The sequence below is a fragment of the Phoenix dactylifera genome, unplaced genomic scaffold, assembly GCF_009389715.1.
Source record: "Phoenix dactylifera cultivar Barhee BC4 unplaced genomic scaffold, palm_55x_up_171113_PBpolish2nd_filt_p 000502F, whole genome shotgun sequence".
Lineage (NCBI taxonomy): Eukaryota > Viridiplantae > Streptophyta > Magnoliopsida > Arecales > Arecaceae > Phoenix > Phoenix dactylifera.
The window spans coordinates 171,262-198,449 of record NW_024067919.1 but is presented as its reverse complement, the minus strand read 5'-3'; the positions used below and the strand labels follow the sequence as shown (position 1 = coordinate 198,449).

The 27,188-nt window shown below is 44.6% G+C and overlaps 1 protein-coding gene across 1 annotated transcript; it reads right to left on the bottom strand.

Moving 5' to 3' along the window:
• Positions 1-14,543: 14,543 nt before the first annotated feature.
• On the bottom strand, positions 14,544-26,162 carry LOC103707686. The gene is made up of 6 exons (XM_008792273.4): positions 26,027-26,162; positions 23,132-23,224; positions 20,909-20,939; positions 15,206-15,232; positions 14,986-15,115; positions 14,544-14,899 (listed from the first exon to the last, which is right to left on the bottom strand). The coding sequence occupies exons 1-6, from the start codon at positions 26,090-26,092 to the stop codon at positions 14,845-14,847; spliced, it is 402 nt and encodes a 133-aa protein (XP_008790495.1). The 5' UTR covers positions 26,093-26,162; the 3' UTR covers positions 14,544-14,844.
• Between the last annotated feature and the right edge of the window lie 1,026 nt (positions 26,163-27,188).

The window sequence follows — 27,188 nt, the reverse complement described above, 5'->3', positions numbered from 1 at the left end:
AATCATCTTTATTCTTATAAATCAGAATTATACTTTTACTTTCATTCATGAGACATGTTCTTGCTCTTTAAAATCTTATTCAATAAATTAATTAACCAAGTTATTTTCACATCATGTAAATAAGAATTCTATCAGATTTAACACTTTTTTTGTTTTCATTTTTTATCATTATTTTATCCTAAATATTTTAATTGACTGTATATCCTTAATATTTTTATACTTAATGAAACTAGTAAAATAACTATATAACTTTAATTGGGTAGCTTATCAAAATAAATTCTCCTTTTGTTCGATCTCATCTTTTCCAAATTTTTTTGAATTTTTGTCTTTGATGTTGAGTGAACCCGCTAATTTTTCTCTCTTTTTGGGGCAATTCTTAGTTTCTTCCTATCCAAAATTAATAAAAAAATAAAAATAAAACATCAAAGTATTCGTGAATCCTTGGCCGCCATGAAGAGGGTGGCGGGCTCCCTGCTTTCACTCATCCCTCCAGGCTTCGAGCTTGATGGCATCTCAGAGGCAACGGGAGGAGGAGGTGGGCGGTTGGAGGACTTGAGCTGAGCCATGCAGCCCAATATTATTAAAAGGTTTTTCAGTTTCTTTATCAGCTTTTGGAATAAAAAACTCATCTTTTTTAAATGATGTGGTGGCAAGCAGTGCCAATGTCCTCAGATGAAGACATATGGTAGGCATAACGGGTTGGCGTAATGCATTCGCTCAAATCTCTCATCTTACTCATACCCATCTCTAGTCTCTTTGGTACAAAGAATGGAAAGAAAGAAGATGGATGAATCTTCCATCTGTTCGTCCGTATGTTTGATAAAATATGAAAGGATAGATGAGAATGATTCATCTTCTTTTTGATATGAGGAATAAAAGGAAAGATGGATTATATTTATATGCTATTTTTATTAAACTATCTTTTGACACAAAAAAAGAGCAAAAAAATATTAGAATTTTATCAAAAATTAATGAAGGATAAATTTATTAATATAGAAATTCACCTCTCGCATGCTTCATCCATCCTTCCAAATTAGAAGGATACAAATTGATGAGCCACAATGGATGGGAAATCCCCATTGTGAGGATGCAAATTGCTGAGCTAGGATGGATGGGCAACCCTCCTTTTTCATCCATTCTTTCTAAAAAAATTTTTGAACCAAACGATGGATGGAAATCATCCATCCTTCCTGTTGCTGGAAATTGGACCCGGGGGCGGCCGTCGACTGAGGAGGAGCAGCTTCTGCGAACACTGGTGGGCGACGATCTGTCGGCGAGCGGCGTCCTCCGTGGGGGGCCTGCAAAAAGCCGGTGGCCGGGGTTTCCGGCGCCGGCCCTCCGATGCTTAAGTCAGAGGGGGGGCTTAATTTTGGAGAGAGAGGAGGAAAATATATTCTGCTGGGTTTTTTTTGAGTCCCACCCCCCCAGGGAAAGAGGGGTCCCCCCTTTTTATAGGGGGGTTGGATTACCTGTGATGTGATGGAGAGAGGTTGCCGTACGACTCAGCACGTTGCTTGAGTTGGTGCGCGATCAGGTGAATTAATGTCTTGATGTCGGAGGCGAGGACGGGATCAAAGAGTTGTCACGGCTGACCGAACGCTGCCGAGCTAATTTGCCGTGGAGGACTGAAGATCCGTAGATAATAGGAGCCACGCGCATTAATTGTTGAGTGAGCCGGAGATATACATTAATTGTTGAGTGAGCCAGGGGTTTGCAGAGATCATGCGCATTAAATGCTGGAGGCGGTGGCAGGGTATGGCCCCTGACCGGACTTCAGAAGGATACAACTGCGGTAGGTGGGCGGCGAGATCGGACTTCCGAGGTCAAGAGCCCTGAAGCTAGACGCCTGGTGGGGCGCCAGGTTGGGCGTATAAATTGTGGAGTAAGCCACCTAAGGCGTGATCCTGCGTCGGTCCGTAGGGAAAAGTACCCATAGTGGACAGTTGGTGGAGTCCGACTCCCGGGGTCGGGCGCCCTTCGGGTCGGGCATCAAGTTCGGCCGCCCGAGGTCGGCCGTCATCCGATCCCGTATCGGCAAGTTTCTCATATACTCGGGGGAATTTGCATTCCCTCAACACTACCTCCCGACTTCCGAGTTCGAGCTGCTCACGAGCTCGGACGTGGAAAGTAGTAGTCTTTATTATGGCGGCAGGGACCGAGGAGAGTTGAACTATGCTGGCGCCCCCACGCGTCCCGAAGCGTTTATAACGGAAGGGAGGCGGGGGGTGGCGCCTCTTGACCCTTCGTTGCTGTTTCGTATGGTGAGCTCATGATGGGGTCCCAGGACCTGGTGGGGCGGCGCCTCGATTCCGTATTCGAGGCGCCCTTTCTGAATAAATGCGCTGTCTCGATCCTCGAGGCGGAAACGTGGTGTGATCTGGACGGAGGATGTTTATTGAGTCGAACGCCTTGAGGTCGGATGTTAGATTAGCTGTTCGGGGCCTAAAGCCAGGTCGGTCGTCTGGGGCTGAGAATTAGGCCAGTCGCTCGAGGTCGGAGGCACTTAGTCTCGTATCGGCCGAATGGGGACTTGGGAGGCTAAAATTATGCCGGTGCTCCGCGCGTCCCGGGGCTCCTTTAATGAGGGGAGCGGGGGCGGCACTTGCTCGCCTTTCGAGGCGATCCGGCGTAGCGGGCCCATGATGAGGCCGCAAGATCCGATGGGACGGCGCCTCGATTCCGTACCCGAGGCGCACGTCCTGAGTAAGTGCGCTACTTCGGCTTCCGAGGTAGATACGTGGCATGATCCAGGCGAGAGACTGGATCCGGGGTTGCCGATCTGGGCCGTTGGAGGGGCCTATATAAACCCCCCATGTCGTCCCTAGAAAAGGAGGCTTTTGTTTGCTTCTGTTGTCGCTTTTCCTTTCTCTTGCTTTCTAGTTGCCGCCGTTTCCTCGGCGACGCCCGGAGCGATTTCCAGCGACCTAAAGGTGATTTCCGGCGACCTAAGGGCGATTTCCGGCGACCTAAGGGCGATTCCCGGCGACCCCCATAGTAGGTCGCTCTTCCACATTAGCTCGGGAGCTTTTAATTTTCTTTTCCCATCTCTTTCTCTCTCTCCTTCTGTCTCTCCTTCTTTCTTTCCATCTTTGATCCTTGCTCCCTTCTTTCTCGAGATAGGGCTTGCACCTGACGAAGTCGGGTCCACTTTGACCAAGGAGGAATTGGAGTTGGTCCGCTCCCGTTTTTTCTTCCGACCCGGGTTCTGACTCGAGCCCGCAGGGTTGGAGGATCGGGTGACCAGACCTCCACCGGGTCGGATCGGAGTGTACGTCGATACACTCTGGGCCGGCCTGCGATTCCCCCTCCATGAGTTCGTGAGCGATTTGCTGATGGAGTACCGGCTTGTCCCCGCACAGCTCACTCCGAACTCGTGGAGGACTATTATCGGGTTTATGTCCCTCTGCCTTGCGCACGGGATCCCGATCTCGGTGAGCGTTTTCCGCCAGTGCTTCATATTGAAGACAAACCCGGCGGATATAGAGTGGCTGTACTTTGCCTGGAGGAGCGGTATGTTGCTCTTCCGGGGCGCCCCCTCCTCCATTCATGAGTGGAGGGGAAAATTTTTCTTCCTTTCTTCCGAGCTCTCGTGGGGGTTCGACCCAAGGTGGGGGCGTCCGAGTTTGAAGGCCTCAAATAGATTCAGTGGCCTCTCGGTAGACGAGCAGAGGGCCTTTGATGCCCTACGAAGCCTCGGGAAAGACATCCTCCTGACCGAGTTTCTAACCGAGGAAGCTCTGGTGGAGGCCGGCCTGAGCTCGGCGAGTCCTGCGGGTAAGGGCAGTGGTGCTGTCCCTTTATCTCTTAATGTTTACTTCGTTTATTTCTTTTCCTTGTTTTTCTAACGTCAGTCTGACATTTGGCAAGACTTTTTGTTTCAGACATTCCTAGCATGCCGACTAGCAACACGTCCCTCTTTGCTCGGTTGAAGAAGCGAGGGGTTGAAGCCGGTGGGGCTGTTCCTAAGCCCCGGAAGAAGTCCAAGCTGAGCGCTATTTCCGCCTCTGCCGAGGTGGGAGGTCTGGAAGCAGGAACCTCGGCAGCCGTCCGAGGGTGAGCACCGGCCGCCGAGCGCGTGAGCTCGAGCCCTGCGGGAGCATCCGGTTCGGCGGCCCCATCCTGCCCCGCCCCCGTCTCCCAGCGGGAGGGGCGGACGATCGTCCGACTGCGGCGCTCGAGGCCCAAGCCGAGCACGGGCCCCAGGGTTCCGGATGTCGTTCATCCTGGCGCCCCGAGTTCGGACGAGCCGAGCTCTTCGAGGGGCGTAAGGGGAGAATCGGCCGAGCCAGGGTCCCCAATCCTTGAGGGGAGCTCAGCCTTCCATGACGCCGATGTTGCGCGCAGGTGTTCCGATGCGCCATGCTTTCAGCAGACCGGGCCGAGTTCCGGAGCTTGTCGCTGGAAGAAATCGTCGATCAAACCTACTGCAACACGGTTCGGGTAAGCCACTCTCTTACTTTTCCTTCGGTCACTAATATATATTTTTTGTCTTCACTCATGGTTGCTCTCTTTGCAGCGTGTTCACGAGGTCGATACCCTAGTGTTCATCGCCCAAGGATGCCAGGAAAAGACTCGGCGACTCAGCCAGCAATTGGAGCCGGTCAAGAAAAGGGTCGCCGAGCTGGAGGCCGCGCTAGCGGAGGCCGAAGCGCGGAGGGAGGCGATGGAGGCCGGGCGACTGGCCATTGTCGAGGAGCTCGAAGAGGAGAGGGCTGCTTACTCCTTGGCTAAGTCGGCCCTGCGCGCTTCGGAGGCGCATCTGATGGAGGCCCGATCTGAAGTTGCGGGCCTGAAATACGAAGGCGGGGTCTTGCGCTTGAAGATCGAGCAACTTGAGGCCCGGGAGAGGAGGGCGCTCGAGCGAGCCGAGCATGCCGTGGATTTCTTCAAGGATTCGGAAGAATTCCGCGACATGCTGGAGGAGGAGACCGTGGATGGGTTTCTCCCCGGCTTCGAAAATTTTCGGAGGCAGATGGCTCGGTTCTGCCCCCAGCTCGATCTCTCAACGATCCGTCCGAGGATGAAGTTGGGTGCCGAATCCGATGACGACGTTCCCACAGCCCTCGCGTCCGAGGAGGAGTTTGCCGAGGCCGAGGCGGATGCAGCCGCACAGGCGGCGATGGAGGCTCCTCCTGGGGAAGTCACCGAAGACGCTCCCAAGGCGCCCGCCGAGGTCCCTGCGGCAGATCCCGAGCCCGCGTCCGCTGAAGGCTCCCAGGTCATCACCATAGATGACCCCGAGAGTGACGCCGGCACGATTGCCGCCCCTTAGGACTTGAATTCTTTTTCTCTTTTTCATTCGTTTTCTTTAGTTGTAAGCGAGGTCGGTGCTTCAACTTACTGTTCTACCGACCCTCAATTTTGTATCCTAGCCTTTGGGCTACTTATCAATGAAAACTTGTTTTTTAGCTATGTGTTTTGCTTTTCTTTCCTCTGACTTGTTCAAGTATTCGAATTCCGATTACGCTGATTAGGGGGACTCCGGGCTCGGACTCTAGGAAGATTCACCAAGTCTTGGAGCTCGGATTTGAAGCTCGCAGGGGTCGCCGGGTTTGGCTTCTGGATTTCTAAGGCACCAGGTTCAGACCTCGGACCCCCAAAAGGGGTATTGTTAGACCTGCATGGGCCACTACTGGGGCATTTGGCCAAGCTTTTGAGCTCGGCTTTTTCGAGCATAGGTCCATAAAAATGTGAGGGTTGGTCCCTAAAGGGGATCGTGAGCCAATAGTCGAACTGTCGTCGGGGCTTTCACAGTTGTTGGCCTCGGGCTCAGTCGAGGTTCTAGCGAGTGGAGTCGGAACCTATAGAGAGTGCCTTGGCCCTCTTGAGCCCGATCAGGGCACCCGTGGTCGAGGTCGTTTCCACAGGTTAACGTCGATGTCTCGGTGCATGGGGGCTGAGTCGAGCCCTTATGTAGAAAGGTTTGTATGAATTAACATGGGGATCACCAGTAGAGGAAGCGCGCATGAGGTCGGTGGGACCTCGGTCTTGGATCGACTCAGAGGGGCATCCCGGCCTGGGCCGGGAGGAGGCCCCGATCTCAATCGGAATTTCACTGGCAGTACATAGGTAGATGAATATAACAAAGCGGGTGTCAAGTGGGATGTACCTCTTGCACCTCCGAGACCGAGCGCTTCGTGCTGGAGTAGGTCGTTTTGTTTCCTGGCCGGCCTTCGGAGTCGCCCTTTAACTTGGGGTCTGTTTCGGGAATACCAATCGAACCGGGAGGTATTGCCGTTGTTGAAGGTTTTCGCGAGCGTTGTTCCGTTGTTGCTGTCGAATATCCCGGAGGATCGCCAAGGCACTGTCCCCGGTCTCCTTAGGTTAAGGGAGCTTGAGCTCGCCATCGGCCTGGCGGTATTTTTCGAGGTCAAGGGAGTTTGGAACTCTACGGTCGACGCACGGGACATTCCGACCTCGGTCGAGGTATCGAGCACGAGGTCGAGGGTGCTTGGGCTCGCTGTCGACCTGGTGACGCTTTCCGAAGTCGAGGGAGTTTGAGACTCTACGGTTGACGCACGGGGCATCCCGACCTTGGTCGAGGTATCGAGCACAAGGTCGAGGGAGCTTGGGCTCGCTGTCAACCTGGTGACGCTTTCCGAAGTCGAGGGAGTTTGAGACTCTACGGTCGATGCACAGGGCATCCCGACCTTGGTCGAGGTACCGAGCACGAGGTCGAGGGAGCTTGGGCTCGCTGTCGACCTGGTGACGCTTCCCGAAGTCGAGAGAGTTTGAGACTCTACGGTCGACGCACGGGGCATCCCGACCTGAGTCGAGGTATCGAGCACGAGGTCGAGGGAGCTTGGGCTCGCTGTCGACCTGGTGACGCTTTTCGAAGTCGAGGGAGTTTGAGACTCTACGGTCGACGCACGGGGCATCCCGACCTTGGTCGAGGTATCGAGCACGAGGTCGGGCTCGCTGTCGACCTGGTGACGCTTTCCGACATCGAGGAAGTTTGAGACTCTACGGTCGACACACGGGGCATCCCGACCTTGGTCGAGGTATCGAGCACGAGGTCGAGGGAGCTTGGGCTCGCTGTCGACCTGGTGACGCTTTCCGAAGTCGAGGGAGTTTGAGACTCTACGGTCGACACATGGGGCATCCCGACCTTGGTCGAGGCATTTGAGGAGGATCGAGGCCGGGCTCGACGTCAGCGCGGGGGGACACTTCAAGTCCAACCGAGGCATCTGAACTTAGTCGGGCGTCCGAGCTTGGTCAGGTAATCTGAGGATCGCAAATGTCCCAATATTAGGAGAAATGCAGTATAATTTAAGGAGAATCGTAGGTAGACAATCGTGAGGAGGCGGGATTCATGCTCCCGATCACCAGGGACCCCTTAGGGTTTTTACTGGTAATACATCCGTAGATTCTCGGAATTCCAGCTTCGTGGAACAGGGGTCCCTTCAAGAGACTCCAACTTATGTGCTCCAGATCGTTGTACTAGGGCAATTCGGTACGGTCCTTTCCAGTTTGGAGCAAGCTTTCCTTGCTCGATGGGCTGAGAAGCTTTGGCTCTCCTGAGGACGAGGTCCCCTACCTTGAAGAGCTTGGGCTTGACTCTGGAGTTGTAGTACTGGGCCATTTTCTGCTGGTACCTTGCCATGCGGACTCGGGCGACCTCTCGTGTTTCTTCGACGAGGTCCAAGTTATTCCTGAGCCGAGAAGAGTTGGAGTCGGCGTCGTAGTATTCCACTCTCGAGGAGGGGAGGCCGATTTCGAGCGGGATAACGGCCTCCGTCCCGTATGTTAGGTTGAAGGGGGTCTCGCCCGTGGGTAACCGGAACGTAGTTCGGTAAGCCCAGAGAACATTGTACAGGTCCTCGACCCACTGCCCTTTGGACCGATCAAGCCTGGCCTTGAGCTCCTACAAAATAGTACGATTTGTTACCTCAGTTTTTCCGTTTGTTTGGGGATGGGCGACCGAGGTGAAGCGGTGGTCAATGCCGAGTTCGGAACAGAATTCTCTGAAGTGGATGTTGTCAAACTGACGGCCGTTGTCAGATATAAGGATACGGGAGAGTCCGAATCTGCAGATTATGGACTTCCAAATAAAGTCCCGCATTTTTTGCTCGGTAATTCGGGCCACAGGTTCGGCTTCGACCCATTTGGTAAAATAGTCGATGGAGACGACTAGAAATTTTCTTTGCCCGGTGGCTAGGGGGAAAGGTCCCAGGATATCAATCCCCCATTGGGCGAACGGCCAGGGGGCGATAATCGAGGTCAGCGGGGCCGAAGGTCGGCGCTGGATATTGGCATTCCGTTGACACCGATCACACCTCCGGATGAAGTCCGTTGCGTCTTTCTGAAGTGTGGGCCAAAAGTAACCTTGGCGCAGGATCTTATGCGCTAGTGCTCGGCCTCCTAGGTGGTTCCCACAAATTCCTTCATGGACCTCTCACAGAGCATAGTCTGCCTCCGAGGGGCGGAGACATTTAAGGAGAGGAGAAGTAAATGACCGATGATAGAGCTTGTCTTCATATAGTATGTATCGGGGAGCTTGACGCCTGATCTGGCGAGCCTCTAGCTCATCGTGAGGGAGGATCCCATCCTGCTGATAGTTGATGAACCTGTCGATCTAGCTTGGCTCGATGTCGATGCACATGGTCGGTTCAGGTTCCTCTATGCTGGATGTTCGGAGGTATTCGAGCACCGTTGCCTTGGAGAGCTCACTCATGCGAGAGATCGCTAGCTTTGACAGTTGGTCAGCCCTGAGGTTCTCCGTTCTGGGGATATGCTGGATGCTGAGGGAGCCTAGGGCGGATGTAAGTTCCCGCACCTTTTGAAGATATTGCTGCATTGATGGCTCCTTTGCTTCGAAATCTCCCTAGACCTGGCTCACTACTAGTTGGGAGTCACTGAAGACCTTTAGGTCTTCTGCCTTCAGCTCCTTTGCCAACTTGAGCCCGGCAATGAGCGCCTCGTACTCTGCCTCGTTGTTTGAGGCTGCGAACTCGAGGCGTAGGGCCTGCTCAGCCACCACCCCATCCAGGCTAGTGAGGATGAGTCCTGCTCCGCTACCCTCCGAGGTCGAGGAGCCGTCCACATATAGGACCCATGGCGGCCTCGGGGTTTCCTCTATTGGCGTGAGTGGCGGCTCGGGGTCATCTGGCAAGGTACACTCCACGATGAAATCGGTGAGTGCTTGAGCTTTAATAGCTGGCCTGGGCCGGTATTCAAGATCGAACTCCCCGAGCTCAACCGCCCATTTGGCAATCCTTCCGGCGCGGTCCGACCTTTGCAGTATTTGCTTCATAGGCTGGTCGGTCAGTATGGCTATGGTATGCGCTTGAAAATAAGGCCGGAGTCTCCAAGCTGAAATGATCAGAGCAAAAATTGTATTCTCAAGCTTAGAATATCGGATCTCAGCATCCCTGAGGACCCGGCTGGTATAGTAGACTGGCTTCTGGAGCTTGTCCTCTTCTCGGACCAGGACTGAGCTCACTGCGACCGGGGAGATGGCCAGATATAAATAAGGAACCTCGCCTTGCCGAGGCTTAGTGAGTAGCGGGGGGGAGGCCAGAAGGCATCTGAGCTCTTCAAAGGCTTGCTGGCATTCCTCCGACCATAGGAAGTTCTTTGGTCGCTTAAGGATCTTGAAGAATGGAAGGCAGCGCTTGGCCGACCTGGAGACAAACCTCCCCAAGGCTGCGACCCGCCCAGTGAGCTGCTGCACTTCCTTGACTGTCCTTGGAGGTGTCATCTCTTGCAGCGCTCGGATCTTCTCGGGGTTGGCTTCAACCCACGCTGGATTACTATGAAGCCCAGGAATTTGCCCGAGGTGACTCCGAACGCGCACTTCATAGGGTTGAGCTTCATTTGGTATTTCCTGAGCTTGGAGAATGTTTCATTGAGGTCAGCCACATGGTGTTCTGCCGCTCAGCTTTTCACCAACATGTCATCCACGTAGACTTCCATATTTCGGCCGATCTGATCTTCAAAGATTTGGCTGACCAGCCTTTGGTATGTGGCTCCTGCATTCTTCAGCCCGAATGGCATTACTTTGTAACAATAAGTACCCTTGTCGGTGATGAAGGCCGTCTTCTCCTCATCTTCTGGCGCCATTCGGATCTGATTGTATCCTGAGAAGGCGTCCATGAAGGTTAGCAGCTGATGTTCCGAGGTGGAATCGACGAGCTGGTCGATGCTGGGGAGGGGGGAACTATCCTTCAGGCAGGTCTTGTTCAGGTCGGTGTAGTCCACACACATGCGCCATTTCCCGTTGGCCTTCTTTACGAGGACCACATTGGCAAGCCAATCTGGGTAGGAGACCTCCTGGATGAAGCCGGCCTCAAGGAGCTTATCACTTCCTCGGCTGCCGCTTGCTGCCGTTCCGGGGCAGAGCCCCGTATCTTTTGTTTTACAGGCCTGCAGGTCGGCTTCACCTGGAGTCGGTGGACCATGACCTCAGGATCGATTTTCGGTATGTCGGCAGACGACCAGGCGAAGACGTCAATGTTGGCCCGGAGGAATTCGGTCAGGCGCTTTTTTTCGCAGGGGCTTAGGCCGGAGCCGATATGCACAGTTAGCTCTGGGCAATTTTCTTGTAAAGGGATTTGATTAAGAAGCTCACCGGGCTCTACTTGCTTCTTCCAGAGGTCGTCCCGCACGTCCAAGGTTTCTATGGGCAGCGTGCGGCCCATTGCCTGAGTTGGCGCCTCGGCTGATAGCTCTTGCCGACTCGACGCTTCAGTTGGTGCTTCGCTTTGCAGGTCGCCATGTAGCACTGTTTGGCTATCAGTTGGTTCCCGCGGACCTCGCCTACTCCTTGGTTGGTGAGGAATCGCACGAGTAGGTGGTAGGTCGAGACCACGGCTCGGAAGGCATTCAGCCCTGGTCGTCCGAGGATAGCGTTGTAGGCTGAGGATAGGCGGACCACAAGGAAGTCCGTCCTCACAGTACTTTCTCGGGGGACGAGGCCGACCATAACAAGAAAGCTGACCCCGCCCTCGACCAAGACCGAGTCCCCGGTGAATCCGACTAGCGGGGTATTCATTTTCCGAAGTTGGCTTTCCGTTGACCCCATTTTTTGGTAGGCGTGGTAGTACAAAACATTAGCCGAGCTTCCATTATCAACTAGGACCCGCTTTACATCGAACTTATTTACAATCATGGAGATGACCACAGCGTCATCGTGAAGAGTCTCAACTCCTTTCAAGTCTTCCTCCGAAAACGAGATAGCTTCGGAGGTGCGCGGGCGTTTCAGATAGGTCCTTTCCTCGATTGACTCTTCGGCCGGGCTTCCTCCGATCATGTTAATGGTGCCGGCAATAGGCCTGTTGTCGTTTGGATTCTCGGGCGGCATGGCGTTTTCCACTAGCCTCCTTTCCTCACGTCGGTTCTTCACAAACCGATTGAGTACCCCGCAGCGGATAAGCGCCTCAATTTCATCTCGGAGATGGAAACAATCCTTCGTGTCGTGGCCGTGGTCCCAGTGGAAGCGGTAGTACTTTTTGGGGTTGCGCGGGACTCCTATTTTCCGCATCAGGGGCGGGGGCCGGAAAAAGTCCCGACCCTCGATCTCTATTAGGATTTCGGTCCGGGGGGCGTTGATAGGAGTGTAATTCTCGTACTTCCCCGGGTACACTCGAGTCCGTAGTGGGAATTTCGGCCGAGGTGGAGACCTTGGTCAAGGTTGTCTCTGCCGCCGGGGTGGGCTCCTTAGCCGAGGTAGGTTCTTGCCTCGGCGAGGAGATTGGCTCCTCTGGCGGTTGCGCTCCTCGCGGCGCTTCTGCCTTTTCGAGGCCTGCTCGGTCGCGCCCTTCCTGGAAGCGATAGCTTCTTCGGCTTTCGCGTACTTCCGAGCTCGGGCCAGCATTTCTGTGAAGTCGGCAGGAAAGCTCTTCTCAATAGAGAAGAGGAATCTGTAGGAGCGAGCCCTAGTCTTCAACGCCGACATGGCCATTGACTGGTCAAGCTCATGGACCTCCTAGGTCGCAGCGGTGAAGCGGTCGAGGTAGTCTTTGAAGGATTCTCCCTCCTTTTGTTTGACGTCGAGGAGGGAGTCTGACATCTGCTGCTGGCGTCGGCTGGCAGCAAAGTTGGTGGCGAATTGCCTGCCGAGCTGCTCGAAGGACGACACCGTTTCTGGTTTCAGCCCGAAGAACCAGAGCCGAGTCGTCCCCCGAAGGGTCGCCGGAAAGGCCTTGCAGAGCACAGCCTCCGAAGGCCCTTGCAAAGCCATGAGGGCTCGGTAACTTTCCAAATGGTCGAGGGGGTCGGTTGTACCATTGTAAGGCTCCACCTGGGGCATTTTAAACCTTAGTGGGACCGGCTCATCCTCGATCTGGCGAGAAAAGGGGGACTTGGTGGTGAACTCAAAGTCACCCTCGCGCTTCGCCTTTTTACTGTGGAGCGCTTCAATCTGGCGCTCGAGCTTTTCCACCTTCCTGTCGAGCTTCCCAGTCTGGGGGATTGCCACCGTAGTCTGCTCCGGCTTATGTCGGTCCGGGGCAGACTCAGCCTCCGAGGGCTGCAGTCTTCTATCTACGTCTTTCCCCGGTAGCTCTCTCTGGGGGGATGCTCGCTCTTCATTATTGGCCCTCGAAGAGCCATGAAGGCTTCGGGTCTGGGGCGCCGGTCCGTTCGGGGGAAGAACCGGCCGGACCGTGGCCTGGGAAGGCGGCATGGGTGGCGCTTCGGCCCGCTGCAGGCTTTGGACGGCAGCGGCCAGGGTTTGGACTTATCAGACCAGGATGTCAAACTGTTCCGGCTGCACCTGAGGAACTGGAGTTACCGAGAGTCTTGGCGGTGAATTTTGGGCAGAATGTCCGGGACTCGGCGCAGGGCGCCGGGAGGTATTAGAGGCTCCTTACTTCTCAACTTCATGACCGCAACTCGGGCCCTTCCTCTAGCGCCAACTATTGCTGGAAATTGGACCCGGGGGCGGCCGTCGACTGAGGAGGAGGAGCTCCTGCGAACACTGGTGGGCGACGATATGTCGGCGAGCGGCGTCCTCCGTGGGGGCCTACAAAAAGCCGGTGGCCGGGGTTTCTGGCACCGGCCCTCCGATGCTTAAGTCAGAGGAGGGGCTTAATTTTGGAGGAGAGAGGAGGAAGATATATTCTACTGGGTTTTTTTTTGAGTCCCACCCTCCCGGGAAAGAGGGGTCCCCCTTTTTATAGGGGGGTTGGATTACCTGTGATGTGATGGGGCGAGGTTGCCTTACAACTCAGCACGTTGTTTGAGTTGGTGCGCGATCAGGTGAATTAATGCCTTGATGTCGGAGGCGAGGCCGGGATCAGAGAGTTGTCGCGGCTGACCGAACGCTGTCGTGCTGATTTGCCGTGGAGGACTGAAGATCCGTAGATAATAGGAGCCACGCGCATTAATTGTTGAGTGAGCTGGAGATATACATTAATTATTGAGTGAGTCGGGGGTTTGCAGAGATCATGCGCATTAAATGCTGGAGGCAGTGGCAGGGTATGGCCCCTGACCGGACTTCAGAAGGATACAACCGCGGCAAGTGGGCGGCGAGATCGGACTTCCGAGGTCAAGAGCCCTGAAGCTAGACGCCTGGTGGAGCGCCAGGTCGGGCGTATTAATTGTGGAGTAAGCCACCTAAGGCGTGATCCTGCGTCGGTCCGTAGGGGAAAGTACCCATAGTGGACAGTTGGTGGAGTCCGACTCCCGAGGTCAAGCGCCCTTCGGGTCGAGCGTTCCGAAGTCGGGCATCAAGTTCGGCCGCCCAAGGTCGGCCGTCATCCGATCCCGTACCGGCAAGATTCTCATGTACTCGAGGGAATTTGCATTCCCTCAACACTTCCAATTCGGATGGAGGTCATGCATCCTTCCAGCTCTATTCATCCTCACCCCAACCAAACATAGGATTATAGAAGCATCTGGGAAGGACTTTTTTATATTTTATCAAAAAATAATTAAATTGGGGGAAATCTGGCTGTATTTTAGGTGAGAGCAGGTACACAAGCATCCGAACACAACTAGTAGGCATCCTTGTCATATTTTTTCTCATGCGATGGTACTTCATATAATTTCATGCAAACCGTTTTCCCTTTTTAACCTACTAAAAAGAGGTAACAAAGCGTAAATATATCCGAGAATTTCATTACTAGATTGCTCGGGCCTTTTTGCAGAGCAGCTTGAATATGAAATTTCTGTCACTCTCAATTTTAGTTAATTGAAACATACATAGATGATATAACGCAATTGCAGAAACTTGGAGGTACTGTTGCTATATGATTCTCATACTATCTTTACGTTTTGTACGTCTGACAAGGCTTTGGCAAATTATTTACGGTAAAACGAGTCTTAATGTGGATGGCATGTCAAAAATTAATTGAAGCACAGGGTGTTAGCAGAGTGCTCAATTCCTCCATGACTCGCACTAGACTGCTAAACATAGTCATGTTAACTGGAAAATGACCACAGCATGAGAATTTAATACAAACAGCATCTCTAATAATATTAGTTAGACAAAATGGAAATTATGCAGCAGGTGACCAAACTATATAAGCATGTGTAGTGTCGGGATGCCAGAGTTTTTTTGGACTCTGAGCACAAACAATTGAACGAGATGGTAAAAAATAAAAAAATAAAAATAAAACACCTTATTTAATTTAGCTAAGATAGTTGTTTCTGGTTTGAAGAGATTTTTGAAGTCCACCAACTTTCATTGGTAAAAATTGTTACATAGACAATGGGCTATACAATCCACAACCCCAACCCAGATGAAGTGGGAGACCAGCAATACAAAAACAAAGAGACTTATCAGCAAAGTAAGCTGGCATCTTCTAGTTCAACCCCAGCTAAATAACTTCTAGGTGACAATTGTAGGCATTTATTTTCCTGTTGTAATTGCCCGTGAACAATTTTACAAACGTGGTTCGTTCATGGAAGAAATGGATTGAAAGAGGGATATGCCTCCTTTTGCCTTTGGTATGCCCTGAACACCAGAAAAGGATGCACAGCCAGTTACAAGATAAATATATGGGAATAATATGACCTTTAACAGCAGAAAATTTCTCTAACCTCATAGCATTCAAGCCACCGAGGGAAACTGTCCCGAGAATGATGAGGAGAAATGGTGCCTTTAGCAAAACTGGATTGGATCTCCTATACCCAGTAGGGACTCCAGTTCTTACAACACGTACAGATGTAGCTATTTGAAACAAATACTTTGTGAACAACACACTATTTACAAATGCACTCAAATACAATAAACTGAAAACATGCTAAAAACAGGCTTTACCTCCCATCGGACTTCCAGATCTTGAGCCTGATGCCATGGAGAAAGCATTCAGCAGCACATATATAACACACATCACAAACTATAATGTCACTGAAATATATACTGCTAGTATCATGGTTTGCAAACTCTAGATCCAGAATTGACTCATACAACCCAAAATATCACTGGTTTGGCATTTTCTCTCAACGACATCAACCATATGGAAAATAGCTTTAATGGAGGATAATGAGAATGAAAAAGAAAGAAATAAATCTTCTGAACTCTACATATAGGAATTGATGAAATCACGTTAGATATACATGGTGCAATTGATGATCCTGCTATTTCCTAACCACAGCCCAGGCATTCTCAATAATGGTTGTTCTTATCTAAAGAGCCTCATATCTTTTTCGAAACATCTTTACAAGATAAATAAATGGAGCAACTGAAGTGTATTGAAGATGTGCATTATCAAACAACAGACAGTAGGAGAAAAGAAGAAGAAGAGACCGTATCTTCTTCAAAACATCTCTACAAGATAAATAAACCGAGAAACTGAAGTGTGTCGGAGATGTGCATTAACAAACAACAGACTGTAGGAGAGGAGGAGGAGGAGAAGAAGAAGAACATGAAGAAATTAGTAGTGCATATTAGAAAAATGATCTATTTTATCTAATTCAAAAATGTCATGCTGCAAGATGTTATATATTTATGCAAGCAATACATTGAGTACTATCTACAAATCTAAGTCAGTTCTTGCATTCAGGTGGGTAGGAACACTTGATCCTTCGCCTAATAAATTTACATGCAACTTCCATGATTTCTTTTTCCTCATTTCAGTCAATAAATTTTCATTCAAAAAGTCTTGTAGTGCCAAGGAAATAATAATTCATTTGAAATTATATGATAAAGAAGTATTTAAAATTGTATGATACAGAAATATTTAAGTGAAATTGGAATGGCATAATTGACATTGTTCAGAAATTAACCATATGAATGACAAAGAGGCAGTCCATGAAATTAGAGATGGCATGCAAATGCAAGGCATCAATTAGGATATTGTGGTATTTATGGTGGAGAAAATGAACATGATACCCAAGGGTTTCAGTTCCAACCGAGCCCTCTCCTAACTTAGGGATATAACAAAAATAAATAAATAACACAATTATTTGCTGATTTTAAATATCACAAAGAAATTGTATGCATGTCTAGAGAAATTGTAAATATGCTCAACAAAGTACAAGTTTTGCATTACTAAAGGGAGACGCACATGCTATCATGAGAATTTTTTGCACATGTAGGAGGATTTTAACTTGTTTTATTCTTTGAGTTTAAACGAACAAGATTGCCTATGAAATATATATTGAGTCAATGCCAGGAGTGGAAATGACAATATCAATTTGGGAGATGTGGTCTCATATGACACCATGTCACGATCAAATACAAGATAGAATTGCTCCATTTGCTGGGCTAAATCATCAGAGGCAACCCAAATTCCTTGTTCATGCTATAATTGTGGATCAAGCAGACTGACTAATGAAGACATAGTGTGATAGGTGGGCAGCACCAAGAGCTATTCTTATTAATAAAAAAAGATTAAAATCTGTCTTTGCTTTCCAAACTCTTTATGTTGTCCTTGCATCAACATTAGAGCTAGTCAATAAAGTTCATTTTCTTAACACTGCAAACTAGACTGCATGGTCCAAGCCCTTTGATTAATGTTATATTACATTCTGCATCCTTGATCCATTATATATAATATAATAAGATAAAATATATAATACAATAAGATAGATTGTTTGATGCACATAAATAAAATATAAAGGATAAATAAATAACAAAAAAATAAGCATGTTGAAAATTGTAGGACAATGATTGCATGCCAGCATGGATATCTTTTAAAAAGGACATAAACAGGATGTACATGAAACATTTTCGGTCAATGCAACAAGAAATCTTGTTTCTACTTATAATTTTTCTAACCTATGGATGACATTCAGCAAATCCACTTCCGATCACACAACAAGCATGATATAACTTCAACTTGAAACTTACTGCGTGTAAAAATCATTCATTGTCTCTCTCTTTTACAAATTACAATGATAACATTTGAAGTTAAAAAGTGATGGAGACTTTAGCAAAAGGTATCTTATACCATAATTGAGAATGTAATAATAATTCTCTTTAACATCTATCAAGGACAGCTACTTCATGCTATCCCACAAACACTTTGTAATTGGTTTCTCTTTTATGTACTTGCCAATTAAAGGAGTTCATACTTTGTTGTCTAGCAGTTACCCTAGCAGAAAATGTGCTTCCTATAAGTAGAACTGAGCATTTCTGTCACGACACATGAGACCTGAAAATGGGCAGGCCGGGGTAGATGTATCTAGCCCTTCAGGTCAGGCCAAACCTAGAATCTACGGCTTGATTCATGTTCAGATATGACCAAAAGTTACATAGGGCTGACCAAAAGTTATATAGGGCTGTTCTGACTGGCCCAAGTTACAATTAATTATAATATTATAACTTACATACACGTATTCCCCTGAGGTGCGAACCCCCCCTACTCCCCCCTTCTCTCTCTCATGCACTAGTTTTCTCAATCCCCTCTCTTGCCCTCTCCACCTCTCTCACGGTTGAATGCGCTGATCCCTCTTTCCTATCCTAGCTCTTATCTCTCTCCCGAACCCCCACCCCCAGGAAAGGATTTTAACATTCCTCTCTCTGCCTCTCTCTGTGATGTGGCCACTACCCAAGAGGCCCAGGTAACATGTCTACCCTTGATGTTGAGCTTTGACCTAGCTTGAACCCAGCTTGACGTAGGAAATGCTCAAGTCTACATGTATGTTAGCACCTAATGTCTTCTTCATATATGGATTGAAGTCATTTTCATTCTATCCAAGTATAAATCAAGCAATCATTTTCAACCTTTCAAACTTCTCATCAGTGCATGACCTGTATATGCACATTTTAAATTTATTCATAAACTTTTCATGTTTTTGGCAACCAAACCAAGTTTCTAAATTACTTTTCTTTTTATGTCATATACAAAATGATTAAAGAGTTCAAAAATACTTGTCCAACAACATGCTTCATGGCTTTAGCTTAATTCATAATATTTGCTCTTGCGAGCTGCCCGCCTATTGACTGAGTCATGGTCAAAGAACCATGATGTGCGATGACATATATGGATTATCTATAATGATATACTCCTATAAGAGGACCATATGATATCTTAAATTTATTTCTGATATGTAGTGTCGACGAGATTAAATGTCTTTAATTGTTACTCATGTCTATCTTTAGCAACAACCCAGAATAGATTCCATAGATATTTTTATCTAGATCCAGAGCACAAAATAAGTTAGGATTCTCCTTTTGCATATGTAAAGAATTAACATGCTTAGCTTGTGCATCTCCCTTTACTAGAGAAAAACATTATTCTTTGCAAAGCTCATTTCTATTTTCTCTTTAGATAACAACATTTATGTATCGTCTGAAATGTCTGAATATTGCGGCATGATTTCAACATGATTCTTACAAGCAAGTTGGATGTAAAATACAATGACAGCCTAATTATTAGCACTCATTCTTCTCTAAGACTAAAACATAGGAACCATTCTTCAAAACTCATGATTACGATGTTTGTTGGAAAAATATGTAGACTCACATGCACCTTCTTTAGATGATTGCTACTTTAGTTCTTTGCAATATTCTTGCACCAGGCCATGGGTATGTTGAATTAAAGATCGCTCTTCTCGTTAGAAGTCAAGATAATAAAAAATTTGCAGCGAAAGCTGAGAAATGGGTCTATACTATACTACTCTCACAGGAGAACGAGAAATGCAGAGTTTGCCTTTTCACTCCGGTCGTCTTTTAGTGAGAGCGTACAAACATTGGCTTTGTGAGTTAGACTTTGAACTGAACCATATGGGCCACTTGCTGAGGACGTTGTTTCTAGCTTTTAAGTTACCATTGACGTCAACTTTAGATGAGCAAAAGAGCAAGAGGGCTTTGATTCACAAAAGGATGACTTACGAAAACGTGCCAGGAATTCAGCCAAAAGAGATACTTGAGCAGAAGGCCATGGATCAGAGAAGAAAAGTAACCTATCTGTGCCTGATTTTCACATGCTATCTATATATACTGCCAGCATTTCCAATTTTCCATTACGTAACTTGATTCCCAAGAAACTTATTATTTGCAACATACATGTACAATATTATTTCTTAATAATACCATCAGAATCCTAATGGTAAAGCAGCATTTGCAAACTCTGAGTTTGGAAGTCGATAGGCATCTGTACATAATAGAATGACATGAATGCAGCTGGAGGAACACAAAGGGAAGTGGACATATAAAATTTACTCAATGCTATTAAATAATAAGGATCTATCCATTCGATTATTGCATATAAAATATGTACATGGTATAGGGATTCAAAAATTAGAATAATATGTGACCAAGGATCAATTCTGATAAAAAGTTCTAGCAACAAAAAAATACTTGATTGAAGTAGGAAGTGAGTAGAAGGAACAGCAGCAATACATTTGGAGCAGGTAAAACAATCAGGGTACACTAAGTATTTGACTTAAACAAGAATTTTCAAAACATATAAGCTCAATACCAAGATGATGAGTTAGTAAGTAAAAGAATCTTCATAAACGGGAAGAAAAAGAACTGTTGAGCAAGTTGCTTACGTTTCACAGTTCAGCTTAGTTATTTGCAAAATTATTTCTTCAATAATGCAGCATTTTGAATGGGAAAAAGGAAAAGTGCTTTGGTACTACAGATTGATGTGATACTTCTATGATAATCTGATTCCAATCCTTAAATCTATAGATTCCATATACCCTTATCAAACAACTGAATTGTGGATCTGAATAATTGGTCACTGAAGTTTCTTATATTGCTCCACGTCCATATATCCAGCAGAAGGATTTTAGTAATATGAGAAAAGAAATAAACTCCTGCGACATGCTATGCCAATAACACAAGTAACATGATGTACTTAGCTTGATAAATCTACTCAGATTTTTTTGTTGTGTGGGACCTCCAAAGTGCATACTACGAGCCAGCCATATGTCTATTAAACCATCAAGCATATCCCGAAGTCAAGTTGAATGACTCAAACAAATCCAGAACAGAAAACACTGAAGTCGGCGACGGTGGTTAGTTGGATTCAGAACCTGGAGGGACTTGATGGTGACCATCTGTTGCTGCAAGACATCCGCAGGATGGTGATGGGTTGTGTTGTTTTCCGGGCCAACCATATCTATCGGAAGGCAAACAGGACAGCCGACTGGGTTGCTTCCTATGTGGCTCAGCATTTTGGTGGTTGGTTGTGGGATAGCCTTGAGGCTACTCCTTTTCATTTCCATAGTATTGTATCCTCTAACTTACGTTGATGTACTCATACTAAAGTAGTATAATTTATCCGTATTATCCAAAAAAACACTAAAGAGAAGCGGATCCAAAGTAAAACCAATAAACTAACAGATCAATGCAAGGTCAATAAGCTGAAACCACCATAAAATAAAACCATCTTGTTCATTAAATTCCCTCATCATACCTTTATTGTGAAAATTCAAGCCAGGAAAATACCAACGGCAAACAAATTACAACCATGTGATGACACTAGACTCAACTTTGCATAAACAGGCAAGTTTGCAAACCATGACACATAGAAATTAATAAAACAAACAAGATTGCGAAATTTACCAGCCCGTAGAGATGAGTATGCTTCTGAAATCTGCAGTACACAGGGTTACAATGGTTATGTGGTTGCAGTAATATCATTGGAAATATAATATGAGGTAGAAAGTATTAGAATTAATGGCCATTCAAATGCAATGGTGGCTAGTCATGGATGACCTTCCAAGTTAAGAAGATTTATGCACATATCTCATCAGTCAATTTGTAAATGTCACATGAATCTATCATTCATTAAAAACAAGTCTCAACCCAGCTATTTGGAGATGGCATGTCTTACGAGCATCATTAAATAAATCGCCCCCTTTTCTTTTCTGCTCTTTTAGCTCAACAAAGTGAAGCATTTAACAGCAAACTGGGATCAACTGATAAACCAAAAGAATCACTTATTATGATGCCTAAGATCCACATATTTCCATAAGAATTTAAAAGTGCAGGGCTTAAATGAGATGGCTTGTATGCATGTACTTTAAGAACATCATAGAACTTCATTTATGAAGAAGGTTTTGGCTCATAAGAGTAGAAGATGTGAAAAGTCAATGAGCAGGGTAAATGTCAGCAACTCTCCGCAGAAGAGAACTGCTCTATTAACATTGCTGGGCGAAAAATGTCACTGCAGTATGGCAGAATTTGCTTCTAGAAGAGTGGTGTATGTATGAAAGTTCCATTTGATCAAATGCATTGTGATTGCAAAATTATGGTCACGAGATGTCAAAAGTTTTTGAGACCAACAAAGCAGCTGCTAATTGCAGTTCTTAGACTAATGTGTTTTTAACAGCCTTAAAGGCTTAACTGTTCTGGTTATACTGCACCTCTCACTTGCACTAGCTGTTGTGTACCGGATTGCTTTGTAGGGAGACATAAAAGGAGTCCAAGGGGGCCACTGCCTTTGACATTTCCAATTTTTTAACATGGACTGCTTTTTTTTTGTTATAAACAGAGATTTAGCCATTTAGCATAGTCATAGCGATTCATCTACCTAATTGTTGGCTATGTCGCTGCTCGAAACAAATGCCTTTGCTGTAGTTGGGACCAGCAGCTGACAATGAAGTAGACCAGCAGCGGCAATTTTCAGAACAAATTTTTGCTGTTCAGAGAAGAACCACCAAATGGTTCCTCTTTTCTTTCACTAATGGCACATTTGTTGTTGCCTAAAGAAAGTTGTTTGTGACTTTCAGAGTTCAGTGACATTTGAGGACTGCTTCTACAATTAGTCAAAAAATAGCTTTTGATTATTCCTTGTCTTTCAAATATGGTAATCCATCCATAACAAATAGTTCTACAATACATGATTATCAAATGTTAAATATCCAAAAAGTACTTTTTATTTGAAAATTAAATGAAAGTGATTTTTCAGTATTACTTTTTTAAAAAGCAGAAGCAACACCAGACATGTCCCAAACACAAAACATTTAAGGTGTAAAATTTTGTTTTGTAAAAGCCAGCACTTGGTCCACAGGACCACAGCCAACTCTCTATTCCTATCTATATTTTATACACATAAGATTTCACTAAAATCTGACATGCCAGAAACTATTATGCTTCAAGAAACTTGACATATCAGAAGCATAATTCCTTGTTTAGTTTGATAATATGAAGGAATATGAAGGAAAGATTAAGGCTTCTATTGACCCAAGTATTCTTATAACTTTATTAATGAACTTGAAACTTTTTTTAGTAGTTTCAGAAGGTCTTAAACCCATGCAAAAGTAATGCTAAAAGTTCTGAATTAAAATTAGTGTGGGTCAATCCAAATTATAGCAGACCAACTTTTGAGCATCCGTCAAAAGAGAAATTAATTCTCAAAGCAATCATGAAGCAACTCCCTAAGTTATGCTACCTGGAATAACACCAAAATTACTTATAGAATAGCAATAGGATATCAACAGGAATATGTGTGTGCGTGTGTCTCTGTGTGCGCATACGTGTATGTCATTTTAGTCATTTTAGTTTTTCACATTAACAATCGCTATGCAACATATTTGAAGTAGAACTAATAGCTTTACGACACAATGAATAAAATTTTAAGATGATTATGTGCAACAAAATATGATAGATTCTTGGGTAATTTAGAGTTCAAGATATATGTTCTAGAAATCTCCACAGATTATCTGAAAGATGCATCATCATTCTTTTAAGTTTTCGCAACAGGAATGACAGGCTCACAATCTAAGAGTGGAGAGAATATCATAGCAAAGAAGATAACTGTCTTTATGAGTTAAAATGAAATACCAGTTTAAATTTAGCTTCAGATTGAAATTTCTCGTGTGGTGGAAACAGATCAGGGTGAGACTCCATAGCTTTCCTTCTATATGCAGCCTTTACCTGCAGCCATAAGTCAGATGCCATCTTGCAGAAACCACAAGGCAAGCTACTCAAAAGGTTCCTTCCAAAAAATTAGTAAATTAGGAAAAAGGATACCAATAATAAAGCTACACATGTAGCAGTGCATTAAAAGACAAACATATGCAGAATTGTTTGACCATCATTACATATGACAAAGATTAAGTAGTTTCACATTCTTAAATTCATATATTCAGCTGATACTAGTATGCAGCTCTGGCTGACACGTCAAGGTGCCTCGGTAAATCTAACAGGTCATATAAACTACGTTGAACACTGCCTAACATACCACTTGAACAAAAATGTAGCTGTTTATACATAAAGATTTACCTTTTACAAGAAAATTTCTTTTTTCCTTTTTTTGAGAAAAAGGATGGGGTTTACCCCATCAATTCATTTCATGAGCTCATGAAATGAGCACAGGAAGAAAATGAAGAAAATCTCTTTATTGATCTGTAAGAATTTTGAGAAGGTTATTTATTAATCTAATATAGCATTAAATCAAACAATCACCATCTTTTATGATCCTAATATATACAACTATAGAGTTGTGTTTGTTGTTAATACACTGTTCAGCAAAAATTTCAACAATGAAAGCAAGAAGCAAATTGTTAGCTGGAAATCCAACCTGACAGCAGATCCAACCAGGAATATCAAATAATTACCATATTTTTCCACAAAAGCCTGATAAAATTATTCAAAAAATGACTGAAAACATATTCATTCAATTGAGAAGACCAATGATGTGATACTTAGCAAAAAGACTAAGGACAGAAATTGACTATCACTATTGTAATTTTGTAATTGTTTCTATGGATTAATCTACTAAGTAGGTTGCCTAAAGCAAGCACTAAATGTGAAGGATTTATGTTTTAGGGGTAGCAAGCACTAAATGTGAAGGATTTATGTTTTAATGTAACCATGGTTTAAAGAATGGTCAGATATTGTACAATGCCCTTGCAGAAATTAAAAGTAGGGATTGAAAGCTCAAAGCCAAGAAAATAATAATCAATTGCTAATTGATGATATGAGACAATTGGGGAACTCTAAGTCGGTATTCTAGCACAAAGAAGGAGGAGCCATAAATTCGTCAAATTGTAGTACTAGAAAAGAAGGTTAAAATAAAAGTGACAACAAAGTCACTTTTTCAACAAGGGAGTTGCCTATTCTTATAAGTTATTCCCGATTTAGAATTTCCATAACAATGAATATTGCACTATGCCCCAAAGAAGGCTATGATAAAAGTGACAATGAAGTCAGCTTATCTTCTCCATTGTCTTAAATTTCTAGCATTCGATGAACATATTTCAATCGATTATGAATTCCATTCTATCGATATTCTAGCTAGGAATGATTCTTCCAAAATGTTGCTCAAACAAATGATGGCCAAAAGCCTAGTGGAATATCATAGTGTACTCGCCTTCCACATGTACTATGAAAACCTTAATAACCCACTAACAGGCATCTTGCTGATGATAAAAAGCAATTAACAAAGTAACACCTTTCCTTCATCATGGAGGTTTCTATTGAGGGTTGATAACAACCCTATGTTTGGTTGAGATTATGAGAGGGAAGATGGATGATGTTGGATGGATGGATGGGCTTCATCCACCGTTTGGTTCAGAAAATCTTAGGAAGAATGGATGAAAAAAAGAAATTATCCATCCATCCTCGCCCACCAATTTGCATCCTTCCAAAGGGAGGATACAAGAAAAGATGAATGGAGCATGTGAGGGATGGGTTTTTACATTGATAAAATTATCCTTCATTAATTTTTTGACAAAACTCTAACACTTCTTCACTTTTTTTTATTTTAATTATTTTTTTTATTTTACCTATACTAATAACCCTATACTATTAAACTTTGTTACTAATAATTTTAATTTTAGCACGTAATTTCCATAACTATAAGTAAATAATTCGAATTATCTTTTATTTTTCTATTTGCATGCATTATTTTTATTTAACTATTTACATAAAATTGACTAACTAATTAAACTAAATTATAAATTAATTAGTTATTTTTATAATTAATATATATAAATAAATTCATTCATATATAAAATTTATAAAATAATATATTTATTAAATTAAAGAAAGATTAAATATTTATATAATTTTATATAATTATAAATTATAAAAATTATAAGTTTATATATTTCCCTAATCCTTTAATATCATAAGTGTTATAAATTGATAATAATAATATTTTTTATCAAAGGGTAGTTTAGTAAAAGTATCATACAAATATCATCCTTGTTTTCATTTCTCCTATACCAAAAGGAGGAAGGAATCATTCCTATCCATTTTCCCACCACTTACGTTTTTCATTTGGCCAGTTCCTTCATATATACAACGCACTCAGTGTGGAAAGGAGAGCTAGTAATGTATTTACGAGGCCATGAATTTAATCGAGAAATTCAGATTTGTTATTAATGTAATTAGGTTTATTTTCTTTTGCAATGATGTTACCATGAAGTGTTCCGATTGCAGGATTTGGCATCTTTGCAATATAGTTTAAATAATAGATTTACAAAATCACTGCTTCAGGGGAACTCCTGCCGATCATCCTAATATTAACTAGAAAATGGATCGAATCCAGCACTAAAAGACAACCACATACAAGAATCCGACAACAACGTGGTGATAACCTAGAAAGTAAGATTCGATTGCAGTAAGATCACTTCCAATATGAATCGAACAGGACGAAGAGGAAAAGATTTGCCGCTAAATGAAACAAAATTCTTTTATCTGAAAGAGGGGAACAAGAGGGTCGAAGGGCACCTGAGAAGTGGTGGGGCGAGAATTGGATGAGAACCCTAAAAGCCTTCTCGCCTCATCGCCCCGCATCTCCTCTTCCCAGTTCCGAGCCTCTCTTGCCGTGGTTCTACGCGTCTCTATGCTGTTCGTTCCTTATAAATATTTCTCATCAAAAAAATAAATTACAATATTTCAGTGCTCGATTTGGCCCCAATTACGATATGGTCTCAGCGGTTCGGCTGAGCCAGATGCCTAGGATGGGTTGGATCTGGTTTTCGCATGACCAAGCCTGATTGGGATATGAATTCGGCCAATACTTAAATGTGTGAATCTATCCATGATTCACGTAGAGTAAGATCAGATTTAATATATATGATATTGACCCATCAGATTTTTAAGGCGTAACTGAGCCCAAATTATATTAGTTTACTTGCACTCTAAACATATAAATTGGTGACAACATGTAGGTATTATCAATAATCCAATCTATATAGGGTTGGTTAACAATTTGATTGTAGTTGATGTAATTATTGACAAACAAATTAAGGATCAATTTTGTTAAGTTTTTATTAATAATATATTAGTTTCTTAAATTCGAGGTTTTGTATTAGCTAGGCAAAGTATATTGTATTGGTTTTGGATCAATCCTGGAGTTGGATTGGATCTTGCATGATCCATATTCATTGCATTTAATTTTTTTCTATTTTAAAAGAAAATGATGCCAGTACATATATCTCTCTCTCTCTGTATATACGTACCTATATATACAGAGAGAGAGAAAAAAAAAGTCATTTTTTTAAATTTAAATTAGAAAAGATACCAATTTAAATGACTTAGCAATTTTCGACTTAGTCCTAATACAGAAATAGTTAAGTAGATATATAGCCCTCAATAAATATTTTTTACCTTTGATGACTGGCATTTAGTTATATTTTGTTCAATCTTTTCTACTTTTCTAGCACCAAGCTAGACATGCACTAAGGAATTATTAATCTAAGAATGAATTTAATGTGCTACTAGTTACAATTGCAAGTTGAAAATGTAAGCCGATTATCATAAATTAATGTGGCAAGTTGACTTGGCTGCAATAATTAAGAAATAAATATAAAAATAAAATAACAATATATCTTCCCCATTGTGGGAGGAGAGAAGAAGAGAAAGAGGAGGCTGATCAATGGGATGCTAG

What these genes read in the sequence shown, in the direction of transcription:
- LOC103707686 (XM_008792273.4), bottom strand. Translation starts at nt 26,092, where the DNA reads ATGCGGGGCGATGAGGCGAGAAGGCTTTTAGGGTTCTCATCCAATTCT. An exon ending in ATACTCATCTCTACGGGCTG is followed by an intron (nt 15,233 to 20,908) that starts GTAAATTTCGCA and finishes CCATGGCATCAG; the next exon opens with GCTCAAGATCTGGAAGTCCG. An exon ending in GGTGGCTTGAATGCTATGAG is followed by an intron (nt 14,900 to 14,985) that starts GTTAGAGAAATT and finishes TCTGGTGTTCAG; the next exon opens with GGCATACCAAAGGCAAAAGG.